General features: G+C 34.6%; 1 protein-coding gene across 1 annotated transcript; it reads right to left on the bottom strand.

Moving 5' to 3' along the window:
• Positions 1-2,222: 2,222 nt before the first annotated feature.
• LOC106721499 (zinc transporter ZIP1) lies at positions 2,223-24,166 on the bottom strand. The gene is made up of 5 exons (XM_014516443.2): positions 23,774-24,166; positions 3,993-4,252; positions 3,531-3,703; positions 3,031-3,365; positions 2,223-2,896 (listed from the first exon to the last, which is right to left on the bottom strand). Exons 1-5 carry the CDS (start codon positions 24,063-24,065, stop codon positions 2,799-2,801), a joined length of 1,158 nt encoding a protein of 385 aa, XP_014371929.2. The 5' UTR covers positions 24,066-24,166; the 3' UTR covers positions 2,223-2,798.
• Between the last annotated feature and the right edge of the window lie 1,446 nt (positions 24,167-25,612).

Genomic DNA, 25,612 nt, shown 5'->3' with positions numbered 1-25,612 from the left:
TTTAAGATATTTGTTTTCCAATACTAATTTATTTGTTATTTTATTATTATTTTTTTATTCATTTATTATCTTATTATTTATATAATACATTTTATAAAAAAAAATTAACAAAATATATTATATAAAAAATAGTATACCACCGGCTGCGGAATCCCATTACTCAAACAACCAGTGGTCAGGGCTACAGAGACAGGAACCTCCTAACTATGCGTGCGGTTTCTAAAATAACTGCCTTTTGTATCAGGCCCTTAATCCAACTGTTTAGCGAGAGCTTCTTAACACGTTGGCGGACAGTACATGTTAAGAATTACTTCCCAAATGACACTACTTAATCTCATACATTGCCTATGGGCGTAGTGTCAATGCGGTTGCATGTAAAATGTTGTTTAGTGACAGTACGCCTATAGTTTCAGCTTCATTGAACAATTCTAACAGCCGTTTTTGTTCCCTTTCGTACGGATCTCCAGGCGCCATCTGTAGATAAATTCATTATTAATTCAATACCAAAAAACTGCATTCAATACAAACAACCACTAATTTTAGAAGCACAATTACCTTATACAAAATTGAATTTGAATATTTCGATAAACAAAAACACAAAAATACGTCAATAACTTACCACTCGAGCCGTTATTTGCGCGCGAAAATATGAGGTGACACGAAGCCCACCGCCGACGCGCACTACGTGACTAAATGTATGAAAACATGACGCCCACGGGCGTACTGTACGGGGGGAGGGGTACCGGAATTCTGTCAATGTGTGTGTCCCTTGACGTGTTGTAGAACTATGTACGATGACAGTAGGAAAGCCGCATTACTTTTGCGGTGACACTACAACATTCTCTTCCTTGTAAAAGTATTGAAAATCAAACGCCCTCAGCCGTACTGCCGTGACACGAGTATAAACTATTACGACTAAAGGCGTTCTGTCGTATCATTTTTTACTATAGGAACGCCCACAGACGTTACTGTCCATCAATGTGTTAAGATGTTGGTCGAAGCTCTTATTATTATTATTATTAATTATTTTATTCTGAATTGAGTTTTTGAGTAAAACGTTCAACTCGTGGTGTAGGTCTGAATTCCAACAAAAATGATTTTATAACGATTAATGTTTGAAAATTATAATTCATAATATATTCTGTCAGAAACATGACAGGATATTGCAGGGAAGGGATGCGCGAGCGGGAAAAAGGCGAGGGGGCGGTCGCTTACCCCTTACAGGGGACCCATCTGGCTCTGGCTTGGTCCAATCACATGAAACACCTTCGAGGTCCTCTCGCTGACTACGAGTCGCCATAAAATAATAATGCTACCGATATTTTAAATGCGATCTTATAGTATTATGGATTAAAGAATGCCAAATATCTTTTACGACAAAAAAATATAATAAAAAAACTTTTAATTTTACTTTAACTTTAGTTTAAATGTTAATTTTTAAAGATATTAGGATTCAACATCGTTAGGATTCGTCTTCGGTCATTCTTGCTGTCATTTACTTGTTAACTTGTTATTAATAAACAATAATCAAGAGGGAAGAAAAACCAAACACATTTTTTCAAACTATTTTTTCTTTTAATTAATACAAAATGCGTCTCCGCTTCTTACAAACCTCATAAGACAATGCAAATTAATTTGTACTTACACTTAAATATATGTATAATATTTTAATAATTACCGTCATTTACATATTGTTGGTCTTTTTTTACAAAAATATACTTATCACAGACACGCGTTTAATAAATAGGTAAATAATAAAATGATGTCAAGTAAACACCTTGTTCATTGTCTCTCATCGTTAGAATATCGTAATTACATTTAATAATATTATTCACAGCTTATGAACCGGGCGGCGATTCCGAACGTTTCTCAAAGGGGCAATGACAACGAGGTCAAGCCGAACTAGTTATATTTATAACAGACTTATATTATTTTAGGGATGTAGACAACAAGTAAATAAACCTTACAAGTGAAGTGATTACATGTTGATAATATGTCATAATAATGACCGCGGCCGGTGGGTTTTTACATTTATTACCTAGCAACACTAAAGTGTACATGACAAACGTGAAAAGGGTTTTCCCGCGCATTTTTTACATCGTTTAAATCAACTTCAATTTAAAAAAACATGCACTTTTTAATAATTTGTGTTAATTAACTAATTTATTTAGTTAGACATTTAAAGTTGAATTTACTATAGAAATGTTTGTGACTGCGTTACTATGTTACGTTATTGCTTTTCTTGTTGACTAGATGTTTACGCTGGAATAGACAATACGAAGGAAATAGCTAATATTATCAAGTATTATTATAAATATGTCCACATTTCTTCTTTAAGATAAAACGGTTATTTCTAACCGGGCATTTCTAACTTTATCGCCAAACGTCTTAACATTTTTGTTCTTAACTTATATAATATAACAAGTGTTATTAAGCGATTATGTATAGCAATTATGTACAAAATTAAAGGGCAATTTACAAAATAAAAACATATAAAAACATTAGATAATAGTAACTCATCACAATCCATGTATCACAAATGAGTTCACTTACATTTCCCCGCTTACAATACGTGTACAATAACATGAGAGTCAATTGGAATATTAACCTCTTTTATTCAGTACATTCGTTAGTCTCACTCTATTATTTAATTACGTGACATTTTTCAATGTTCAACTATGACGTCACACTCGAGGATCATGTTATTGTGTACGAGTATATTAAAACTACATGGAACATGAATGTTATTTTCTAAGTACGATATCAGTGACCATTCATAGACACTTTGGGTGTTGTTTTCAATGGTCGTGAGAATGACCGTGGTCATGCGTGTGGCCGTGGTCATGGGAATGTCCGTGGTCGTCATCTCCGTGCGAGTGGCTGTGAGAATGACCCGCTGTAACAAAAAAAAACATAAGATAAGTAATTTATTACTCATTAAACGGGCAATTTTTAAAGTGTATGTAAGTGTATTTAAAATTCTTAGTAAGTCTTATAAGAAGAATATAGATTGATATGCGTAATACTTACTCAATAACTGCAATCCGAACATGAGCCCAAATCCTATGAGAGCTGCGAAGTATTGGAGGATGCCCGTTCTATCGCTCTTCCATATTTCAAAGAAGATGACGTATAATAGAGTTCCTGATGCCAATCCTTGCAGGACGACAGAGTAGACGCCAGCAGCGGTAGCACCTTGACCACCGACCAGAATAAGTCCAATGCCAATACCCAATGGGGATACAATAGCGAATGTCGTGATGTAGATCACGGATAGCCATGTCTTTGTGCGTGTAGCGATCAATTCTACACCGATACAAAATGCAATGACTAGTTTGTGGGCGGAAACTGCTCCTAACATGTACCTGTAATAAGATTACATTCGGTTCATGATAAAATACAAATTTAAATAAAAATCATAAAAAATACAAAGCGCCATCTGTTAACAAGAAACCTGTGTCGATAAAAGTGTTTATGCTAGTCGACGATAGATGGCTTACAGAAATAATTCAACAATACAAAAGACTCACCAGACATGAGACGTGGAGGATTCCAAACCGACAGCCAGACCTTCGAACAACTCATGAATGGAAAGAGCCAGCACAATGAGCAAACCACGCAATGCGGAGGTGACGTCATCAACCTGCGTTATGGGCATGTGGCTATGATTGTGGGAGTGGCCGTGGTGGTTGAGCTCCGGGTCCTGGAACCATTAAATTTTCATGTCAATATTTTTTATCTAAATTTGTCGAATCCACAAGGTTATTGTAAGAACTTTCCAAACATCGGTTCGGTTTATCTAATATATATAGTTAACAATCGTAGTGTCATGAAAGGATATTCAGCTTTCCGGGGGTAACTTTAAAAGAACATCAGGAACTAGATTCGACTTCTATAAGATCCAAAGACTACGTTAGCAGCCTGAGGGCGTTGTAAACATTCTCTACATAAAAAAATAGAAAAAGGTGTGAGAGTAAGCATTTGCATGTTACCTTTGACATTTTCATTGTGGGTGGGTCGGTGAGGTTCGCGATGGAATTGGTGACGCTCTTCTCGCCGTTGGTATCTGCACTGCCGGCGCGACTACGTCTTACACTGAGGTTCCGCACCAGCTGTGCCGTCTGGCCGTTCTGCCGCTCGCGGTGGTGGATGTAGATGTGTACGAGTTCCTCTACCAGGTACATGATGAAGAAGCCGCAGCACATCAACAACGGCGGCAGAGAGAAGTCGAATTCTCGCAGTCTGCCCATTTCTGAGAAATGTTTATAAAAAAATTATCTTCTAAATTTGATTTATTTCTGTGTTTTTGGGACGAATTATCATTAGTCCGACCCAAAGAGAGACACCCGTTTGAACACGATCAGCGCGCGAATTATAGCAAAGATTGGAAAAATGGTTTTCTATTGTCACAAACTACTTAACCTCAAACTAAACATGTCAGGCAAAAAGACAGGTTACCGTTAATAAGTTACAAATACGAGTAGATACTAGATACAAATAGTTACAAACATAAAAAGTATTTTTCCAATTTTTATATATGATTTGTTGAGGCTATAAACATCAGGCATCAATTAATTAGATCTAGATTAAAGTTAAAACCATCTGCTTCGTGATTTTAATTGTAATATTCATTTAATTTGTCTTGACTTTTGTTAACATCATTTTCTATACAAAGTTGCACTTAGATAATATCTTGTGATGTCATCTTTGTGGCTCATGATAAGAGTTGAGAGTTGTTCCTACATTTATCTATTGTAGTTACATCATTAATTATTATTATTTACAAAAGGTCAAGTTTATGAATGTCCCAAATTATACCAGAAAAGTAAGAAACTTCCTGTCCCTAATTTTATGGTACAAAACAATCCTGAACGAAATCATGTTATTACCACGACAATTCATTTAAAAATTAATTTCCAGCAACTGTTTAAATAAATTATTTAATTAGCAAACGGAATTTGTCAGGTAATTATGTAACTTTATGATTTATAATCGTTTTTCCGTCTGTGCAAAGACAGCGCCGGTCTCTGTGAGCGTATCCATGTACTATTGTAGGTATTGTGTCATAACTAATTAATACAAGTTCTCACGAAGGTTGCGTACAAATTACAAGAAGCATAGGTGGGCACAGTTAATCAAAAAGTTAACTTCGTTAATCGTTAATTCGTTAAATAAAAATTTAACTTCGTTAATCGTTAAAGCGTTTAATTTACGAAAATTTAACGCAAGTTAAAGTTAACAGTTAAAGTTAATTTTTGTTTATATTACGAGTATAAGGCGCAAGCGGGAAATGGCCATACGAATAATCTCCGAATCGTATGGACCGATTTTGTCGAGACTTTCAATAGTTTAGTTATATAATACCTATACTAAAATATAATTTAGACAATAGGAGCGATGTACTAATGCCTGTACCATAATTATGACATAGCATGCACTAGTTACACACACTTATATACTACACTGACAATGATGGACAATTGACTTTTTCAGTAAATTTTTTTATCGACAATCCGACGTCACGGAATTAGATAGCTAACTAAATTTAGACAACACAAATTTTCTACTAAACAGTTAAGATAAGACATGTGATAATATTTAAAAAAAAACAATCAAAACTTTTGTGCAGTATTTACATTTATCTGTTACTATTTGCTCCCGGATATTCATTTGCTCATACTCCAACAACTGAACATTTAATTTTATGTATAATTTGGTAATATTTTTTTTTTATTTTACCTAAGGACCCACGAACAGACTTATAATTTTTTACGTACTTTTTATTTATTAATATAGATTTATTAATAAAACTTCTAACATCAGAGGAAACTTATTATAACATTGATAAATAAATTATATAACCAGTCCAGTGATACATCTCAACACATCAAACTATATAACTGAGATGCCTTCGATAACTTCTATCATCTAATGATCTATCGTCCGATCTATTGTTATATGTTAAATCAAGTTAAATTACTCTCAGTGTATTGATCATAAGTTACACGACATAACGAAAACAACCGATCGCGGGTGATGTCTTCTCTCTTTCTTATCACCTATAAAATCGTTATAGTTAATTAGTAAGAATATGTTTTGAATTATTTTCAACGACATTCGATTAATTTTAAAATAAACTTTCGATATACGTAAATAATCGATGACTTTTTGTAAAGGTCACTTGTGGCGAAATTTCATATATTAAATTTAGTATAACACAGTTTAACATTATTTCACTAACATAATTATTTTATCTTTTTCCTCATTCTTTCTCGTTTTGTCGTATACTTTTTTTTGTAAACAAACAAATTATCTTCGCTATTGTCTTTGCGCAGCGCACGTGCATCCCCGACAATTAGAAGGGTTGGGGCCATAAATCCATCGTGTTCGTTATCGTATTCTCTGTGCGGCTGTCCATTTGATCCTTTGTTCATATTTTTAAAATGTAAAATTATTTTTCGTTGACTATGAAGAAGCCCCAAAAAAACAAACGACGGTAATAAACACCTAAATCCCTTTTGTTTTTGAGGAACGTTTATAGCGTGCACATTTCGTCTTTCGAATTTTTAATTTTTTTTTTCATTGTTTGTTTCTTATCTACGCAATGACAAAAAAATCCTATTTGTACGCTTTTTCAAATGAACCATAAACTATTTTTTTTTAATATTTTTTGTTGTCTTTAAACTCCAAAATTAAAATAAACATTTTGTCTGCAACAAAGTTTAGTTGTATTTTAGGTACGACGTTGAAGATTAATGCACTCTCGATTATGTATTTTGATTGCAATTCAGTTTATCTTTTTAATAGATTTTGCGTCTCACGTATAACAATTATTGTATTAAGAGTAAAGTGATTTCGAACCTTATGTTGATTTTATAACAAAGTCTTGTTCTAAAAAAAGTGATGTTAAATAAATGAAAACCAGTTTTAATGTGAATAAAATGTAATAAAGACTTTTCGAGATATTTGTGTAAATGTGAAATAATTATTAAACTTTGAAGGTGTCTAGCGCCTAAACTTCGCAATATTTGATAGAGGTAAGTTTGTTTAAATCGTCACTATTTTGTAACAAGGATTCTGTGGTACTCTTTTGATCACGTCTATCCCGGCCGCTCGGTGTATTGTATAACATGCATGACACTCACTCGTTCTCGTTCTCTCTCTTTCTCGTTTACCATTCGACTCCCCGACGGTCGCCGAACATAGCCGAACTTACGAATGTAGCCTGATGCATAATTTAAATAAAATGACAACACGTCAATAAGTGTCTATTGTAACAATTAACGGACTAAATTAACGGAAGTAGAATTTAACGGAAGTTAACAAGAGCGTTAACACTTTTTGAATTTAACTTAAAAGTTAATCCGTTAAGGAAAATGTTAACTTCGTTAATTAACGATTAACGGATTAACGAGTTAATGCCCACCTTTGACAAGAAGTGTAAACGGATATGGTTGACTTGAATTACCGATGTTAATATTAAATTGTCTAATTTTAACTTGTGTGAAATTAAAGTTTTTAAGGTTTAGTTATGGCAAGTTTTAATATTAAATTTTATCTCAGTGTCGTGCATTTTAAAGCGGTAACTTTGTCAGCGAATATGAATTAAAGAATATTTTTCTTATACTTTTTAAAAAATTTATTATAAGCTAAAAAATATATTTACGATCAGATAAAAGTCGCGATATCTATAGTTATACAGCGAACACACTATAATGTAACAAGCTTTGTTTTAAATGAATAAAAACATGACAATTAAAGCCATTTGTGGCACAGTTACTAATATGGCGTTACTCCATGTTGTTCAAAGGTTATGTACAAAAGCAGAATTCCGGTGACATGAAAAATTACCGATATCAACAGTTCATAGACACCTCACAGTAGATAAACAATAAAGGATCGCGATACCAATAATATAAATAACTTACTAGTTATATCATCTCGAACAATTTAACCTTGACATTTCCTTTTTACGTTGTTTGAGCGTGAGTGTGTTTTTGTTTTTTTTAACAATGCGCTCATACGGCAAAAGCATCGAACTACACTACGCCCTTACACACGAATTGTAATTCCGGCCATTGTTTTTATTTGGTTCAAGGATTTGTGACTATATTATGGTTTAAAAGTTAAAAACTAACAAGTTGTTATGATCTTTCAAATGAACTAAATTAAACATAGACTAAACTGAGACTTGTAAAATATTCGTCTTTGGTTAATGTGACTTCCAATACATAAGCGCCTGGCCGTTTAATCCTGGAAAGCCACGCGCAACCAAAGTCTGTGCGGCTAGCAGGTATGTGAAAATAGGCACTTAGATTTCTCATTTAGATCACATCACTGTTCCGATCCTGATTTGAATAAGGAGATTGGACTAACTTTAGACTCAAAGAACGGTAAGATTTTTTACGTATGTACCTTTTAAATAATTTAAATATTAATTTATCGAAAAGATAATACGTACGGGCAATATTTGTTGTTATTGCGATGCAGTTCTTAAAATCGATTGCACGAGAGCATTGCTTAATATCAACTTGCGCCTGGCCTTGAGGGTTATTTACGCTTACTGACACACCACACAATATTTTATGTCTTTAGTTTCGTAATAATGTTATCAAATAACTACAGTTTATCATTGTTCATAGATTTAATCATTTTAAAACATCATAATTAGGTGTGAAACAATAAAAGAAATTATTTCAATATGCTATGTAGTACCCGTTCGGCAAGAAGATAGCATAAAGTTCTCTTAATGTTAACATTATTCAAGATCTGATATCAGAAATGATAACCAAAAGTCAACATAAAGTTAACATAAAGCTCTCTTATGAGCCATCTTGTGCCATCTTTTAGAGATCATTAAAAAGATATCAGAAAGATAACATTTTCTAAAGTTAATCATAAAGTTAACGTTTTTATGTTAAAATTAAGAGGCTAGTGTAAAATTAAAATTGACATGGAAAATAGGTTTAATTATTGTTTATTTGATAACACAATGAATAGTAACGATATTACATACCAATATAAATAATCTTATTATTAAAATTATAAATACTTTTACGGCTCAAGTAATGATATAGGAGTTTTAAATGTTGGTGGTGGTTGCTGATCCTTTTGGCTCACGTACGTGGCAGGTGGCATTGGTATATTATTTATTCCGCTATCTGAAAATAAAGTGTTTTATTAATAAGGAACAAAATAATTATATATAATTGAATAACTTTATATTTGTTGTTTATAACCTATATTCATACTTACAAGTTTATTTGTTCGGCAATTAAATTCTTGATAACTAACTGAATAATAAGAATCACAAATACTATTAATTATATTTTCAACCAGTATGTTAAGTCAAAAATAATACGTTTATGTTGTAATAATTGAATAAAAACACTTAGCAATGCCAAACGAATTACGATGCAATTCACGCTTGTCAACAATCACTCTTTAATGAAAGAGTGAGAGGTCCGTATAGAATAAAAATGGCCGCTGCTGGCGCGAAAAGTACTAACAATTCAATTTTTCATATATTCCAATTTCGAATTGAACACCAAATTTATTTTTGAAAAAGTAACAAATTAGAATTGTTTAAAAAGAATGATTATTAAGGAAATTCAATAAATCTGAAAATAGCAGAAATCTGAAAATGTTCAAAAGTTTTATTAACAAAAAAATATGTTCTCGAAAAGTCATCATTTAGTTATCATTGAGATTGCTTCAAAATGACATCGGCAAAAAGTTATCGAAAAGACAACATTTTGCTGAGCTCTAAAAGTCAACATGTTTCAGACAACATTATGTCATCTTTCTGACTTTTATGCCGAACGGGTATAATGACGTTTTGAAATTGCAATTTCTGAGTTCCACCAGTACTAAAACAAATTCATCCTCAATTAAGTAACAAATGGTAATAAACAGCACTCTTTGCTTGTTTCTGCATCGAACACAGATGTTTCGTTGTTATTTTAGTATAATTTAATAAATATAATGTTAAATATTCAGCATGGATCAAGTGCGGAAGATTTAAGCGAGCGACGTGCGCTGGATCCTCGTACAGATAATCCTTTTAGATTCAGTTTATGCAACGCCGCTACTTTGAATTGTAAATAACGTATTTCCCTAAACACCGCCGCACGAATGTCGAGCCTTTCTACTATTTCGGCTTTATCTTCATTTGGTATATTGAATTGGTTCTTTCAGTGCGTTCTATGTAATTACTTTTATAAATCAGTTGCATAACAAATTAAATCTTTTAAATGTTGTACGATGATGAGCTCCTTTTCCACCTATTTGGGGTCGGCAGTGTACCTTTATTCCATGGCCTCTGAAAGCCATCGTATTTTTCTTATGCAGGTTTTCTTACCATCAACATCGCATCTCCCCTACAACTTATCCATTCTTTCTTTGGATTTACTCTATCCTACTACCCATAATGTGTATAGATTATTTCTTTTTTATATTTAGTAGTTCTTTTCAAAAACATGTTTTATAAAAAAACATGTGATAAAATAAAATACTTTATTAGGGTCAGACGATATACTCAAAACAATATAAACGCGGAAGCGACATCTATAGTTACATGTACCATGAGAATACTAAAATACTGACCTGTACAGTTGTCTAGTGACTAGTTGTTGCGTAAACATACGCAGAAGAATATTCTTAGCACATCATACAATCACATAATACTGAACTTTTGGAAACTAACGAACTTGATTGGCTTTTTAGTTTATGTCATACATGTGGCTGAATTGCTTTTTGGCGTACAGGCATGTACGTGAGTCATTTCCTGTGTCCTAGACGCCGGCTTCTAGTCAACTGAGACTCTGTGATCGTTTAGATTCACATTAAACCCGATAGATGGAGTTGTTAAGATTCAAAACATATGGTTTATTTTATGAATATTAATAAACCGTAATTTATCGCAGTTATACTATTAAAAAAAAATTTGAGTTTAAATGAAGCTTGAAATCACTGTATTCCGAAGCCATAACTAAATAGTAGGACTAATAATTCGTATAATACGAGTATATTGTATTAATTTAGTGCAATTTGTTTCACATTACTTTCAATTTTATTTTATCTTTTACGGGATCGTTTTTGACATTTTGAGTAAGTCACAAAGTTCTTTCTAAGTTTAGAATTGATTCTGTAAATTGTGTCGACAGATTTTCAATATCAGAGTAAAAGACTTGAAGTCACGAATTTTGAATTAACATACTAAAGACTATAAGAGAAATCTCAAGAAAATTATGAGAGAATAAACAATTTACAAGATGTTTTCGTTTTAGATCTATAATTTTTTTTTTTATTTAAAAACAACTGCTAAGCATCCTTACAGTATACAACCAATTTGACATTATACTCACTTTACATAATAGTTTACATGATAACATATTTTATAATAACAGTAAATAACACATAACAATGACTAATAAAAAACAATACATAGATAAACAGTGCAAGAATATATATACGCGTAACTAAACATCATTCACATCGTTTTCCACACATCTGTATGCAGCCTCTGTGAATTTCGGTTCGCTACAACTAAATAAATCTATATCTCTAGATATGATATTGAGAAGCCATATAACCCCCACTATAGGAGCATTTTTCAATAAATTAGTCCTAGTGGCGATTAGTTCAGATGTATCAACTATTTTTTTAGCTGTAGTTAGTGATTTCCTTTGGAAAAAGAAGTCTTAATAATACCATTTCCTACGAACTTACTTGCATTGGTAAAAACAACAAAAATCTAAAACGAGTTTTTGATGTTACCGGTCTGCCCTTGGTATGTTCGCTTGGGGAAACCCTTGCATCAGTTTGGGATTCCCCATGCATTATAAATGTATCACCAGTCACCAGGTTTACCAGTCAATTTCTATCTCATCGATATTTAGAAGATGGATTCAGAAATTTATTCTTAAATCTATTTTACAGGTAATATACAAATGTTTTAATACAAATTGTACGAGTAAATCGAATATATAACATTAATGTTAGTTTGAAAGCATACATAATTTGAAATATAACTTGTACCTTAGTAAAATAAAATATTAAGTTCAAGTGTCAGTCAGGGTTGTTAATTTGTCAATAATGCAGTATCTTTGTACAGAGTTAATGTACACTAAGGCACGGTTTAATTGACCATTAAATAACTTTTAATTGTAATAGTGCTCATACATTATTCATGTCAAGTTTTTTTTTTATTCAATAAGACAAAGGACCTAGAATTCGTTGCCTAAAATGCAATACCATATAATATCATGCATCAAACAAATAATTAATTATTAGTATTAGAGTTCATTACAATAGACAACAAATATTTTAATGTTTACTAACATGAATTTAATTGTAATGAGTCACATAAATCGTAGTCGTTTGGAATACATTAAGACGTAGTACTTCGTTAAGCAAATGTATGTAAGTAATCCTTTTTACCGGAATATTTATTTCAAGGAGGTTACAATTTTATGCTGGTTTATTGGCCTTCAATTTCATGTCGGATCCGAGGGACATGTTTCGTGTAATGCTATCGTTAAAGCAGAAATAAGAAAGTGTTAATCGCAAGGTCGATACCGTTATTGATTTAAAAAAATTGTGTGTAACGAAATTAACTATCATGAATAATTCGACGTCATGAAGGTTAGGTTTTTGTTTCAATTTCTATCTGGCTAGACAATAATTTCAATAGTGTCGTCATATCGCCAGCCTTGGCGATTTCACTGGAGAGATTAAAGTTTCTCTATGCCACTTGGCACGTCGAATTTTATTACTTTAACATACGAGTACCTACTTACTTGGGGCTTTTCATTTTACACTTCTACTTAGTTAAGAATTTTACCTGGTTAAGAGTTTAATTACTAATTGGTTAAGAAACCTTATATAACCTCTACCTTTTTTGTTTCTTTCTCGCTACATAGGTAAATGTACCAGGAATTGATATTCAAGTGAAAGAAAAGATCAAATTTTTTCATCAGTTTTCTTTCAGTGCTTGAAAAAAAATTTGTAAAAGGTAACCATATTTTTTTTTTATAAGAGAAGGGGGCAAACGAGCAGCGGGAACACCAAGGTGTTCATCGACGCCCATGGACATCTGCAATACCAGAGGAATCGCAAATGCGTTGCCGGCCTTAATCACTACTTTACCGATTTTTTTTTTATAAGTATTTTAATGTACGTATCTTTAATTCTCAATTTCTTGAATGGTGGTAACATCTTTACTTGCTAATATGTAATTAAGATTCTTCTATTTTATTCAGATTTATAATAACTATGCTACGAACAGTGTATCGTTCGTTCGTGTTCAGTTCGTATTTATAATTACAAGTTAGTACTAACTGTTCGTGACCTCGTTTGTGTCTTTCTTGTACTATAAGCATCAATCAAATAAACATTAATGTTTTTTTAAATATACAAGATGATTACGACGTTGACTTGATATTTATAATTTTGTTATATCATTAAATATGAGTAACCGATCGAAAGAAAACACTTCAAAACGAAAAATTCAAGACATTATAATTGTTAATTAAATCATACTAATATAAATCCGAATGTTTAGAATGAATGGATGGATGGATGGTTGTTTGTTTGAAGGTATTTCCAGAACGACTAAACGGAACTCGATGTAATTTGGGATACATGTAGAACATAGTCTGGAACATAGTATGTGTTCTACATAGGCTACTGATTAAGATTTTTTTTTTAATTGCGAGCGAACGGAGTCCAGGGCGACAGCTAGTCCATAATAATTATGTTAAAGACACGTCTCTTGAATTTATTGTTTTAACTTTTAATTAACAATGAAAGTTAAAAGGTAATAAATAAAAAATAACAAATGACATGTCTTTTTGTTTCACATTCATTGATTGTTTGTAAAATATTAGTTACACGTGTAACGATTGTCTAATTAATTATAAAAATAATCATAGAATATCATTAATTTATTATCAATACGTTAGTATCTTAATACGAAAATAAGTTATTTATTTTATTGTAAAATAATAACTTATTCAATTTATTAGTGTTATGTATGCGCATGCACAATGCATATATTGGAACGGTCGGCTGCGCCCGACCGCTATGTCGAAGTGACGTCAATAAAGCAGTCTGCACTAAGCAAGCGTTGTTTTAGTTACTCCTACACATACTTATCATTGGCGACGAGAAACCAAAGTACCCGCGTAGTGAATATTTTTTTTTTTCAAAATGTCTGTTGGACAGTTTGGTGTTTTGTCTTGTTTCGATCACTGTGAACAGACGTGGAAAACGTACAAGAGTCGCATAACGCAATGGTTTATTGCTAATGACATAAACCATTTAACCGATGCGACGGGAGTAAAGCGACGCGCGATATTGCTAAGTGCATTCTCAGAGGGTACCTATAAATTAGCATCGGACTTAGCGTTGCCAAAAGAGCTGCAGCAGGTTCCCTACCCGGACATCCTCGAACTATTGGACGCCCACTTCACTCCGAAGCGCGTCGGCTTCGGGGAAAGGCACAACTTCTACGCGGCACTACAGCAGCCCACCGAAACGTTTACTCAATGGGCGGCTCGGCTGCGGGGGCTCTCCGCACACTGCGGGTTCAGCAACCTCGAGGAAGCTCTTCGCGACCGCTTCATTATGGGCATGCAGCACGGAATCGAGAAGGAGAAGATCTACGCCAAGGATCTGAGCGGCCTGACTCTGGCAAAGGCCGTTGAGTTGGCGGAGAATATTCGATGCGCGCGGGCGGGCGCCGCCAGCGCAGCCGCCGCGTCTTGCAGCAGCGCCGACGTCGCCGCGCCTTCGGATGCGCTGTATAAAATCGGACATTCCAGTGCTAGTGTACAAAGTGCTACTGAAAGTCGGTCGAAAAAGGTGAAGTGTTCCGTGTGCGATTATAACCACAGGTCGGTAGACTGTCGTTTCTCCAACTACACCTGCAAAAAATGCAAGCGGAAAGTTCAGTAAAAGTTATTAAAAAGGGCATAAAGAGCAGCCTTTTAGCTAGCCGATCGGCGAAAGAATGCAAATTACGACTCTTAAAATTTTTACTTGATTATAGAAACTCTGTTCACTCCACCACAGGCCTTTCTCCCGCCGAGTTAGTTTACGGGCGAAAACTGAGGACCCGATTAGATTTGATTAACCCTAGTTCACCGTCGTCTTCGTGCGTTCCCCTTGCTGAATTTGTAAACAAAAAGCAGTGTTCGCAAAATGAAGCACACCGAGGCTGTAATAAACAATTTTTTAAACCGGGTGACCAGGTGTTATATAAAAAGTTTGCAGGAAATAACAAATTCACCTGGCATCAAGCAACTGTGTTAAAGAGACTCGGAAAAGTTTTATACGTGGTGCAAGACAACACTTCGTCTATTAAAATAAAAAAGCATAAAAATCAATTATGGCTATACAAAGGAGACGTCAAGATAGACTCGTGGGACTATGACGATATAGGCTCAGAGAGTCCCACATCGTCGGTGTCGTCTGAACAACCAGGGTTGGCAGACGCGGTTCAGGACTCCGCGGTCGTTGGCTCATCGCGGGGGGAGGATGAGGAGGCAAGATTGCCTCCGGCCACGCCACCGTTCAACCACCCCAACGTGACGATTACTAGAGGGGTTAGACGCCCCATGCTCTCAGACGAAGAAGTATAGGGTTATCTTAACTATGTGTTGTGTTCTATTACTGTATCTATCTTTTTATGTCTCTTTGTATTGGGGTTACAGTCATTATCTAAAAGGGGAGGGGTGTTATGTATGCGCATGCACAATGCATATATTGGAACGGTCGGCTGCGCCCGACCGCTATGTCGAAGTGACGTCAATAAAGCAGTCTGTACTAAGCAAGCGTTGTTTTAGTTACTCCTACACATACTTATCAATTAGATAATCTATCATTGGCTAATTATATAATTTGTTACTAATCGGTTTTCAACTTGTGATCAGCTGCGAGTACATGGGGGTTAGGACGGTCTACTACGGTAGGACCCTAGCCCCAAGTTGCCTTTTCCATCCGCCGATACCTTAAATTGTGTTCTGTGCACCGTCTTTTGCGTTATTTCGAGCCATCATAAAGTTTGCATGGCACTATAACTTGTGTTACCAAAGTTTAGGGATGTATTCGTACAACTAATTTATAAATCCGACCATCACAAAATTTTAAAGCGCAACACATATTGAGCCTTACAATGACATAATTATTGACTTTCATCGTATTGTTTGTTTATTGATATGTTTCCCTAAAGAAAGTTGAGTTCCGTTAAATGTCCCAATATAAGTCATGTGTCACGAAGGCGAACTTCACGCGACTTGCTTACCAATTCTCTCATGATTCATGTTGACTTTGACGTCCACATTTATTTCTAAAGTTGTCAATTACTAACCAAACACCTGTGTATTGATAAATGTGGTTAAAATAAATAAATCGAGAATCATTTTATTGATGAGTAAAACTTTTAAATAAAACATATAGTAGCAAGAAATACATTTTTAACAAAAAACTTTGAAATATTAAAAAAGCTACATTTTATAAAGAAGCAATAGCTTGCATAACATTTAATTAATGCATCATATAACTTATCAATCCGCATATTCTACGAGAGTTGTGGGTTAAATTTAGCACGTGACACGCAGGATTCCCGAAACATAAACATTACGTTTGCCAACTAGGTTGCGCCAAATGGAGGTCCACGGTAATACCCTTCCGGGTCATAAGCCTGAGTTATGTTTTTTTCATAAATGCCCTGTACATTTGGGATACCTAAACGACCGATATCTTGGGTGGCTTCATCAAAAAGAATATTATAATTTTTAAAACCCTTCAATACATGAGACGCTCTTGTTTACATTCAAAACCAGACAAACTACTTGTACAATACAAAAAGCATGCGCCATTATTGACATTTACATCTCAGCTATAAACATACATAATTAGGATAATATCTCGCCGGACAATAAAGCAATAAGTTAACAACATTAGATGAGTACAAAATATGATCTTAATATACTTGTCGGTTTGTGAAGACGATTGTGTAAACCACAGGTGTGTGAGATGATTTGTTTGTGGGTCAGTTCAACATTTGCATACTGAATTTATTAAATAAGTTTGTCTTGTAACCTACTCTATGTTTATCTCATGGTAAAATTGTATATTACAAGAGTGTTATGTTTGAATGGAATATGTAATATATAATGTCTAAAAGTAAAACAGAATAAATGTTAAAGCTGGTTATCTAGTATTAAGAAAGTTAAAAATAGTACCGCGTGTCAGAAGAGAGTTGATTACGAATTTCTATTTTTAATGTCTGCCGTACACATCCATTATTTTATTGCACGTATCCAAACTTTGAAATAATAATTTTACCAACGTCAATCATACCACGATGCATAAATACTCGATATATAAGAAAAAAAAAATAATCGCCGCCTTCTCTAGTGATGTTTATTTGTTTTAATATGCACTTGGAATAATGTATACACTTGTCAAGCTTCTTAATAAAGCAAGTTTAAGCTTCAATTGCAAATCATACGACATATATAAGGCAATATGGTGTATAAAATAATCTTGAGACAAGAACCCAACCTGATTATTGTCAGTTTTGTGGAATATTAAATCTTTTGGTTGAAAATAATATTTGATAAACCTTAGGTTACAATTAAAATCTTGGAGTTGCTGTAAAACGGTAGACTTCATTTTTATTTCTACAATTGTTTGATATTAATGGTGAAAATATTTTAGTTATGAAAATGTCTTGTAAAGATATTGGTATTTTGCTATATTTTACTTGCTTGTGTAATAAATGAAGAATGTTGTAGACATTGAGATGTATTATACAATGGATTGTGTACATTTAAGGATTAAAAGCAATATTTATTTTCTTTATTTGTGGAGTAACTAGTATGGTATGGTAGTACAAATAGCATTGTTTGTACAAAATAATATAAATCTTTGCATCGAAGTAGATGAATTGAAAGTCAATAATAAAAATTATAAGTCATATTGTGTTTTAGTTTTTCTTTAAGATTTATTAATAATTTTTAAAGCATAATTCGATGTCGCATACGCATACACACTGCTGTTATTTAACTTTATCTTTTCCTTTTTTTTAGTGTTAAGAAAGTTTCCGAACCAAACTCGTTATAAAATACCCAATATTCGACAATTACGTGTCAAAGAACAACGTCGACAAGCTTCGCGATTTTTAAATTGGCATTTTTTTAGAACAAAAATCCAGTCTCATATCCGCGCGCGAAGTGGACCATAACTAGGGATGTCACCTCTTTGGACTCGAATCGCATTATTCGGGTTTGCATGGTGCATATTTGAGCTACGGGCTTGACATAGATGTTTTTGGATCATATTGATTTGAAAGCAAATCAATAGAGTTAAATTTGTTTTTCGTCGACCGCTAAAGATTAAGGTTTGAAATTGTGTTTTTTCGTCGTCCGCTAAGGTGTTAAGTAATGATTAGTCCTTGCATTTTTTTTTGCCGCCAGAGTTCTGGTCTATATTAATTAAAAGTTGGTAGCCCTAACCATAAAAAGATATGTTGCCATGTTTGTAAGAGATAACTTGAAATTATATTATAATAAGGCCGATTGAAACTTGCCTTTCCAATAGTATCCACACGTTATTGAAAAGGTGGAAATAAATTTTTCTTTTCTGTATTATAAGTACAATATAAGGCCCTGTTTAATTACAAAATAAAATAACAGAAATAATTTTATCAGTTATTGTGAAATACATTTAAACGTTTCAACAATTAATATTATTTCCCTGATTAATAATCAACCACTTAAATGCAATAACTGCTTTCTTGATTAAGAAATAAGGATCAAATGATAAGATTAAAGTGCACTTGTGAAATTACTTCTTGGACATAATGCAAGAAGAGCGTTCTTTACACGGGTTTTTTAAATACATATTAACTAACTATAGAAAGCAAAAAACATCAAACACATTTATCTGAAATTAATTAGTCGTCAGTCATCGTCGTAGATAAAAATTCAAGATGGCGACTTGTTCTAATCCTTTGTATACAATACACGGACCTCAATTCGATTAAGAAAAGGGGTTGTCTTGTTTTGTCCATACGGGAACCGTACGTTAATATTTTTGTAGAAAGCTTTAAACGAGATGTGAGTATTCAATCATATTTTTGAATACCAATATTATAGTTAAGGGAACTGCTATCCTTAGCGCTTATGAGTAAATAACTGTACTGAAACTATGCTCAAAAACCGCTGAACTAATTCTATTAACAAACGATGTAATGAATAGGTTACGGCGTAATATCGGAACGTGGTAAATATTGTACGACAATCACTTATCACTCCACAATAGGTGACATAATTATATTCGATTTAACGGTAATATGGTTGAATGTAATAAGAAAATTACGTGCCGACTCATGGTTTATTAGAAATATTATTACAAAAGAGTTTAACTGTCACTATAACAGTCGTTTATAGCTGCATGTTTTAACCATGGTAATATAGGTATTATTATACTAAAATTACACGCTGTGACGCTGGCTTTACGCGTAATTTCTTAAATTACGCAACTTCATGCGCAATTTTTTGTGATTTGATATTGTCTATTAAATAAGCATATCTACTCGTATAATACATTTTTGGTTTTTGTATACACAGAACACAAAATTAATAATGTTATCTCATATTATAGTATAACCTTTAAAAAAAAATTATGCCAAAACTTTAAGGTTTGTAAAACCTTGTGTGCCGACCCTACATGAGTGGAAAAAGGCCAGGGGGATGATATTACCCACGGACCTGCTCGGTTGTCCGAGTGGGCGGAGAGGTGAACTCCGACGTGGCGCGTCCCCGGGTGGTGGATAGGGGAACGCCCCGGCCTTCTGCCGGGGTAGGGCTTCGGCCCCGCGAACCAAACACTGGTAGGTTAGTTAGGGTAAGGTAGGTTAGTTAGGATAAGTAGGTTAGCTAGGTTAGGCTGCGGGTCCCTCGTGGGCCCGCAGAAGAGAGGGCGGCGCTCGCCACAAGGCGAGCGTCTATTAGGTTAGTTAGGATTAGTTAGTTAGGGCTAGGTTAAGTAGATTAGGGTGAGGGGTTGGGGTTGGTGGCTGGGCCCGCCACCTCGCTCTGCCTGGATTACATACTTAAGTATGGGGCGACCGGGGTCACCGGCTCACCACACCGGCCGCAGCCCCCCAGCGGGCCCACTTGTGGGCTCGCAAACGAGGGCGGCGTCTCGCCGCAAGGCGAGCGCCTTTTTGTCCGGGACGGCGCGACCACTAGACCTCTTCACCCGACCTCTTTGGTCGAGGGTCGCGGCCGCCGGACTTAGGTTAGCTTAGAGTAGGCTAGGTTTAAGGTAGTTAAGTTAGCTAAGTTAGGTTAGGGTGCGGGCCCACTCGTGGGTCCGCATATGAGAGGGCGGCGAACCCAAACCGAGTAACTGCCCTTTTCAGGGCAGCGAAAAGGGAGGGCAAGCCTAATGTGGAGGGTGGCGCGACCCATTAGGGGCGTGGCCGCCGGTCGGGACGTGGGAGCACGACCTCGGTAACACTCTGTTATACGATGGCGTGTGATCCTGCGTCCCCACGCGTAATCCCGGTGGCTCAACATCTTCACTGGGACCGCGGGCCCCTGTCTTGATCAAGACGGGGGCCAAGAGGTGGGTCTCTATAAACCCTGGCGGCACCAGCGGGGGAGGCGGGGATTCCGAACCTGCATTGCACGGTGTCGTCTTGAGGAGCGCCTAAGGGCGCAGCACCCCTTCGGGGGTGCAGAGAGGGCCCTTCCCGGGGCGGTCAGTGGGGCGTCGCGGTGGCAAGCTCACGCGATCCCGTGGCGCCCCACACTATGGCCATGAGGGAACAAGGAGGTTTAGTGGGTATGCTCCCATTCGGGGAGAGAATCTCACATAACTCGCGTGTCTTCCCCGAGGCACGGAGTATGCATTAAGCATTCCTCCTTGTATAAAAAAAAAAAAAAAAAGGGGGATGATATTACAGTATAACCTAAGTTGAAATAGTTTGTAATTTCAATAGCTTTATTATCTAACACTGACAGATCTTCATATTTTAAAATAATGTAATACTTAGTATTTGCAGCACGATCGATTCTGTTTGTGTGATTTCCTTTATTGAATTGGTAATAAGCTATTTGTTCTCTCGTCCGGTCATGTCTTAACATTTGTCGAAGTATAAAAAAAAGAAATCTCTTTTTCGAACAACTAGTGATTATTGTTTATAACTTTTACATCGTGATTCCATAAATTTAAAATTTCGAGGTTCGTAGATTAATTGTGTTATTAAGAAGTAAAAACTTGATAATTTGTTTTGTCAAGTTGGTACTGTTTTTGTTGTTAAATTCCTTACAATTCCTAATGAGTGTATAAACTATATATACTATTATAACTAGCTTTTGCCCGTGACTTCATCCTCCCGAAATTAAAAAAAAACTTGCCTATGTGTTCTTCAAGTCAATGTCCCACATCTATGTCCATGCAGCTGTTCTGGAGATCCATCCAGACATTCACATAGCAATAAATAATATTGTACTAGAAATTTCTAGTTTACCGCATTATTAAAATTGAGGTTAATTGCGTGATATAATAATATTGAAGGTTATACTTCCGATTTATGTAAAACAAGACGCAACTTATGATATAACTGTATAACTTGGCAACTAAATAAAAATAACGCCTTTATACGGCAACACTTGTCTTGTTTACTTCTATTTGTTACTATTAACCGTTAAGTACATTAGCCTTGATAGAATTTTTAATATCGAATACGTAACATCTGCAATTAATTTGTTTTGTTTTGTCCCACACTAGAATAAAATAAATTGAAGCTAGTTCGAATTCTCGACTGAGGTATTACCCGCGTAAAACATATTTTACATAAATAAAAAAGGCTACACTCGAAAAAACTTTACCCGGTTTCGGTCATAAATTATACGTGAGTGTAGCCGTTATTATTTACTTTTGAACAATGTCTCGCGAAAGTTCAAACAATATTAAATATTTTACCTTTAACACCATGTTTGACGTTGTTTTGGTAGGTGTTTTATTTATCTATAAGTAGACATCAGTATTATGACCGATCGATCGATGAGGCCAATGGCATACATACCCAGAGTCAGCTTGCGCAACCGACAATCTATTAGATAATGCCCTCGAACGAACCGTTAGTACATTACGAGTACACCCGAAACTATTGAACTTAAGACGTCATTTGTTACGTAGATCACAAATGGGTTACGTGAGTTTTCACTACCAAAGCTTAGTTTTTTTCTCTCTTTTTTCGAAGGGTGTAACAATCTTACAAATATTACAAATTTGAAAGTTTAGATGGATGGATGGAATGATGGATGTTTGTTTGAAGGTATCTCTGGAACGGCTGAACGGATCTTGATGAAATTTGGCACAGTTGTAGTGATCTATAGAGATCTAGTCTGGAAGAACACATAGGCTACTTATTACGTTTTTTTTTGTTTAATTCGCGCGCACGAAGTCGCGGGCAAAAGCTAGTTCAATCATTAACATAACTCCACTCACAGTCTCCTATTTTCCATCTTGGTATCAAATTTCAAGATATACACAAAACCTAAATGTTAAATAAAACAAACCCAAAGACCCCAAGGAATCTTGTGTTCCTTATATTAGCGGGACCAAAAAACTAAAAAAAAATAATTAGAAAAATGAATCTTTAAAATATTTAATGTTTAATACATTATCACAGTTTATTATCTCAGTGACATATTCCTCTTAAACGATGATAAAGAATAATAATTTAACAATGTCTATATCTGTGTTGTAGAACTTAGTAAATAATTGTCCGTTGCAAAACTCCATAGTTTGGCACGTTTTGCTAATAATCCAGCCGAATTAAGCACAAAATTTCTGTTAGTGTAATGTTTAGGTACTTTGTATTTATAGAGATACTAACTGTCGCCCGAGACTCCGTCCGCGCGGAATATAAAAAAAACTTAATAATTAGCATATATGTTCTTCCAGACAATGTTCTACATCTGTACCAAATTTCATAAAGATCCATTGAGCCGTTCTGGAGATTCCTTCAAACAAACATCCATCCATCTAAACGTTCATATCTATATATATAAAAGAAAGTTGTGTTAGTTACACCATTTATAACTCAAGAACGGCTGAATCGATTTGACTGAAAATTGGTGAGCAGGTAGCTTAGAACCAGGAATAGGACATAGGATAATTTTTACCCCGTTTTCTTTTCTTTTTTTTTTTATTCCGCGCGGACGGAGTCGCGGGAAAAAGCTAGTTTATAATATTAGTATGAAGCATGATAATCTAATACATAACGAGTGAGGGAAGATTTGTAAATTAAATCGATTTAATCATTTCGCCGGCAAATAACTTTAAATTAATTATAAATGCAACATTATGTACATTATACATATTCATAATATTTAAATATATCACGACCTCGACAACCAAGTGTCTAGTTACAATATAATTAACATAAACTAGAATACAGCAATGTAACATAATATTAAAGAACATAACACCAGGTAACATAATTAATAAGATGTATGAAATATTAATTTTCTGTATGTAGAGTATATATATTTTCCGGTTTTAGATAACAATTAAAAACCTATTAAAAACATCAATACTGATCTATGACAATATCACTTCAATGTTTTTATTATTTACTAAAAGAACCGGTTAAACCACTATCAAGGTCGAAAGACAGATAACTATGTGGTTAATGAATTAAAATATAAAAATTTGTAAAAAAATTAAATAAAAAAATACTCACTCTGTAAGTAGTCCACGTTCTCTTGGACTTCAGGCAAAAGATGTAAGAATGTGGTAGACAGGAGCACACCACCTCCGAAAGACAGTAAAGACATCACCACGCGATTCTTGGATTTCAAATTCTGGGCCTCATCAGTAGATATCCAACGGAATCTTTTCGCCAGGAACAGAGGCACGATACCACATATCATAGAAGCACAGAATAGAACCGCCATGGAGACTCCCTTGGCGACCACAACACCTTCAGTATCGTCTCCATGACCATGGCCATGACTGGGAACTACTTCTTCCATGTTGTGTTAGTAAGAGGAGAGTGATGAGAGTGAGAAGTGGAGAGGGCTCGGGCCCTTATATACTTTTAATCGGTATCTATGCGCGTGCGCGTGCGCCGTGTCAGAGCGACGCGCCGATACTATGCTCGCTCGGCGACGCCAGTTCATTCCACTCCTGTAAAGCCTTCGCGCCGAATACAATCGCCTCGAAGCCTTCGAATTCGCACGCTCCGCTCTTGTCTAATTCAAGATCAGAAATTTAATAGTGATTGGTTGACAATGTAAATATTTGTAACTAGAAAGTTGTTATAATAATTGTATGCTGGGATATTTCATTTTAAATTAGACACGAGGAAGTAGATCTAATAACTTTTTTAATTAGTTTATAGGTGAGGCGAAGTATTTTGGCAGAATGCAAAAGCGTGGGTCGGTTAATAATTTCGCTTCGATGTTCTGTTCCCAATGGATTAGATGTCATAAGTGAATTTCAAAAGTTCCGCGTTCGATAAAACTGTAACATGAATTAAAGCATTGGATCCGGATCTTGCAATATGTCTATATCTCATAAAGGTATATAATCACGATGTACGTTACAAGGATATGCACACGAAATAAACAAAACAAGTTTTCAAGGTCTATAATGGATGGTAACAGTTGCCTAATTTCTATGTTTGTTTTATCGTTTTTAATTTTTGATATCACTTTATTATTTCAATGTTAATGACTTCCTTAAAATGCCTACGTTAAATGTTTTTTTATCAACTTGAAATAGATTAATCGAAAATTTTAATGATTTTTAAATCGAAGTTGACATATCAAGTTACAAATAACCTAAAATGTATTAAGCTTAAAAACACATTTGTAGTTGCCAAGATTTGTGAATGTGTCAGGGTTGCTGGTGATGAGAATACTGATTCAATACTTTTTTACGCAATTTGTAAAAATTGTTTCCACAAATTTATATAAAAGTTTCAGAATCTTTTCCATTACAAGATTTTTAAACGCACATTTTCATGAAGCGTGCATTATTAAATAAGTTACATTTCGAGCATGTTTCATATGTAAAGCACCTTACATTGTCTTTCAATCTGATCTTTTGGTTCCCGTTACTAAATAAGGGAGCACATAAAGACAAAAATGTCTTAGAATATGAATTGATAAAAGAACCAAGCTCTATAAGAATTGCCATTTTCTTATAGAGCGCAGAAAAAATATTCTTTACACTTAGCTGGCTTTTTGTCAGAGGCAGCGATATACCACAATGTGTACAGTTTTGAAGTACAATTTACTAAGAATCTATTACTCTTTCAGATAGGATTTTGGCGCAGTAATTTTAATTTATTTCTTAATATGTTACCTATCGCAAAATGCTATTTTATACTTTAAAAATGAAAGATAAAATTTCACTATATTTCTAACGACGCGTCGTCTGTTATAAAATTGAAAAAACCAATAAGATATGAATTTTTCATACTATCTATTCATTAAAAGATTTAATTTTTTCCATAAATATCTTTCAAATTATGAAAAAATCTTGGCAAGCCCTAGGGGGATAAATTTAATGTAAT

This window comes from Papilio machaon, chromosome 17 (assembly GCF_912999745.1).
Source record: "Papilio machaon chromosome 17, ilPapMach1.1, whole genome shotgun sequence".
NCBI lineage: Eukaryota > Metazoa > Arthropoda > Insecta > Lepidoptera > Papilionidae > Papilio > Papilio machaon.
Note: the sequence above shows the minus strand (reverse complement) of the source record. Positions and strands in the feature narration are given on the sequence as shown.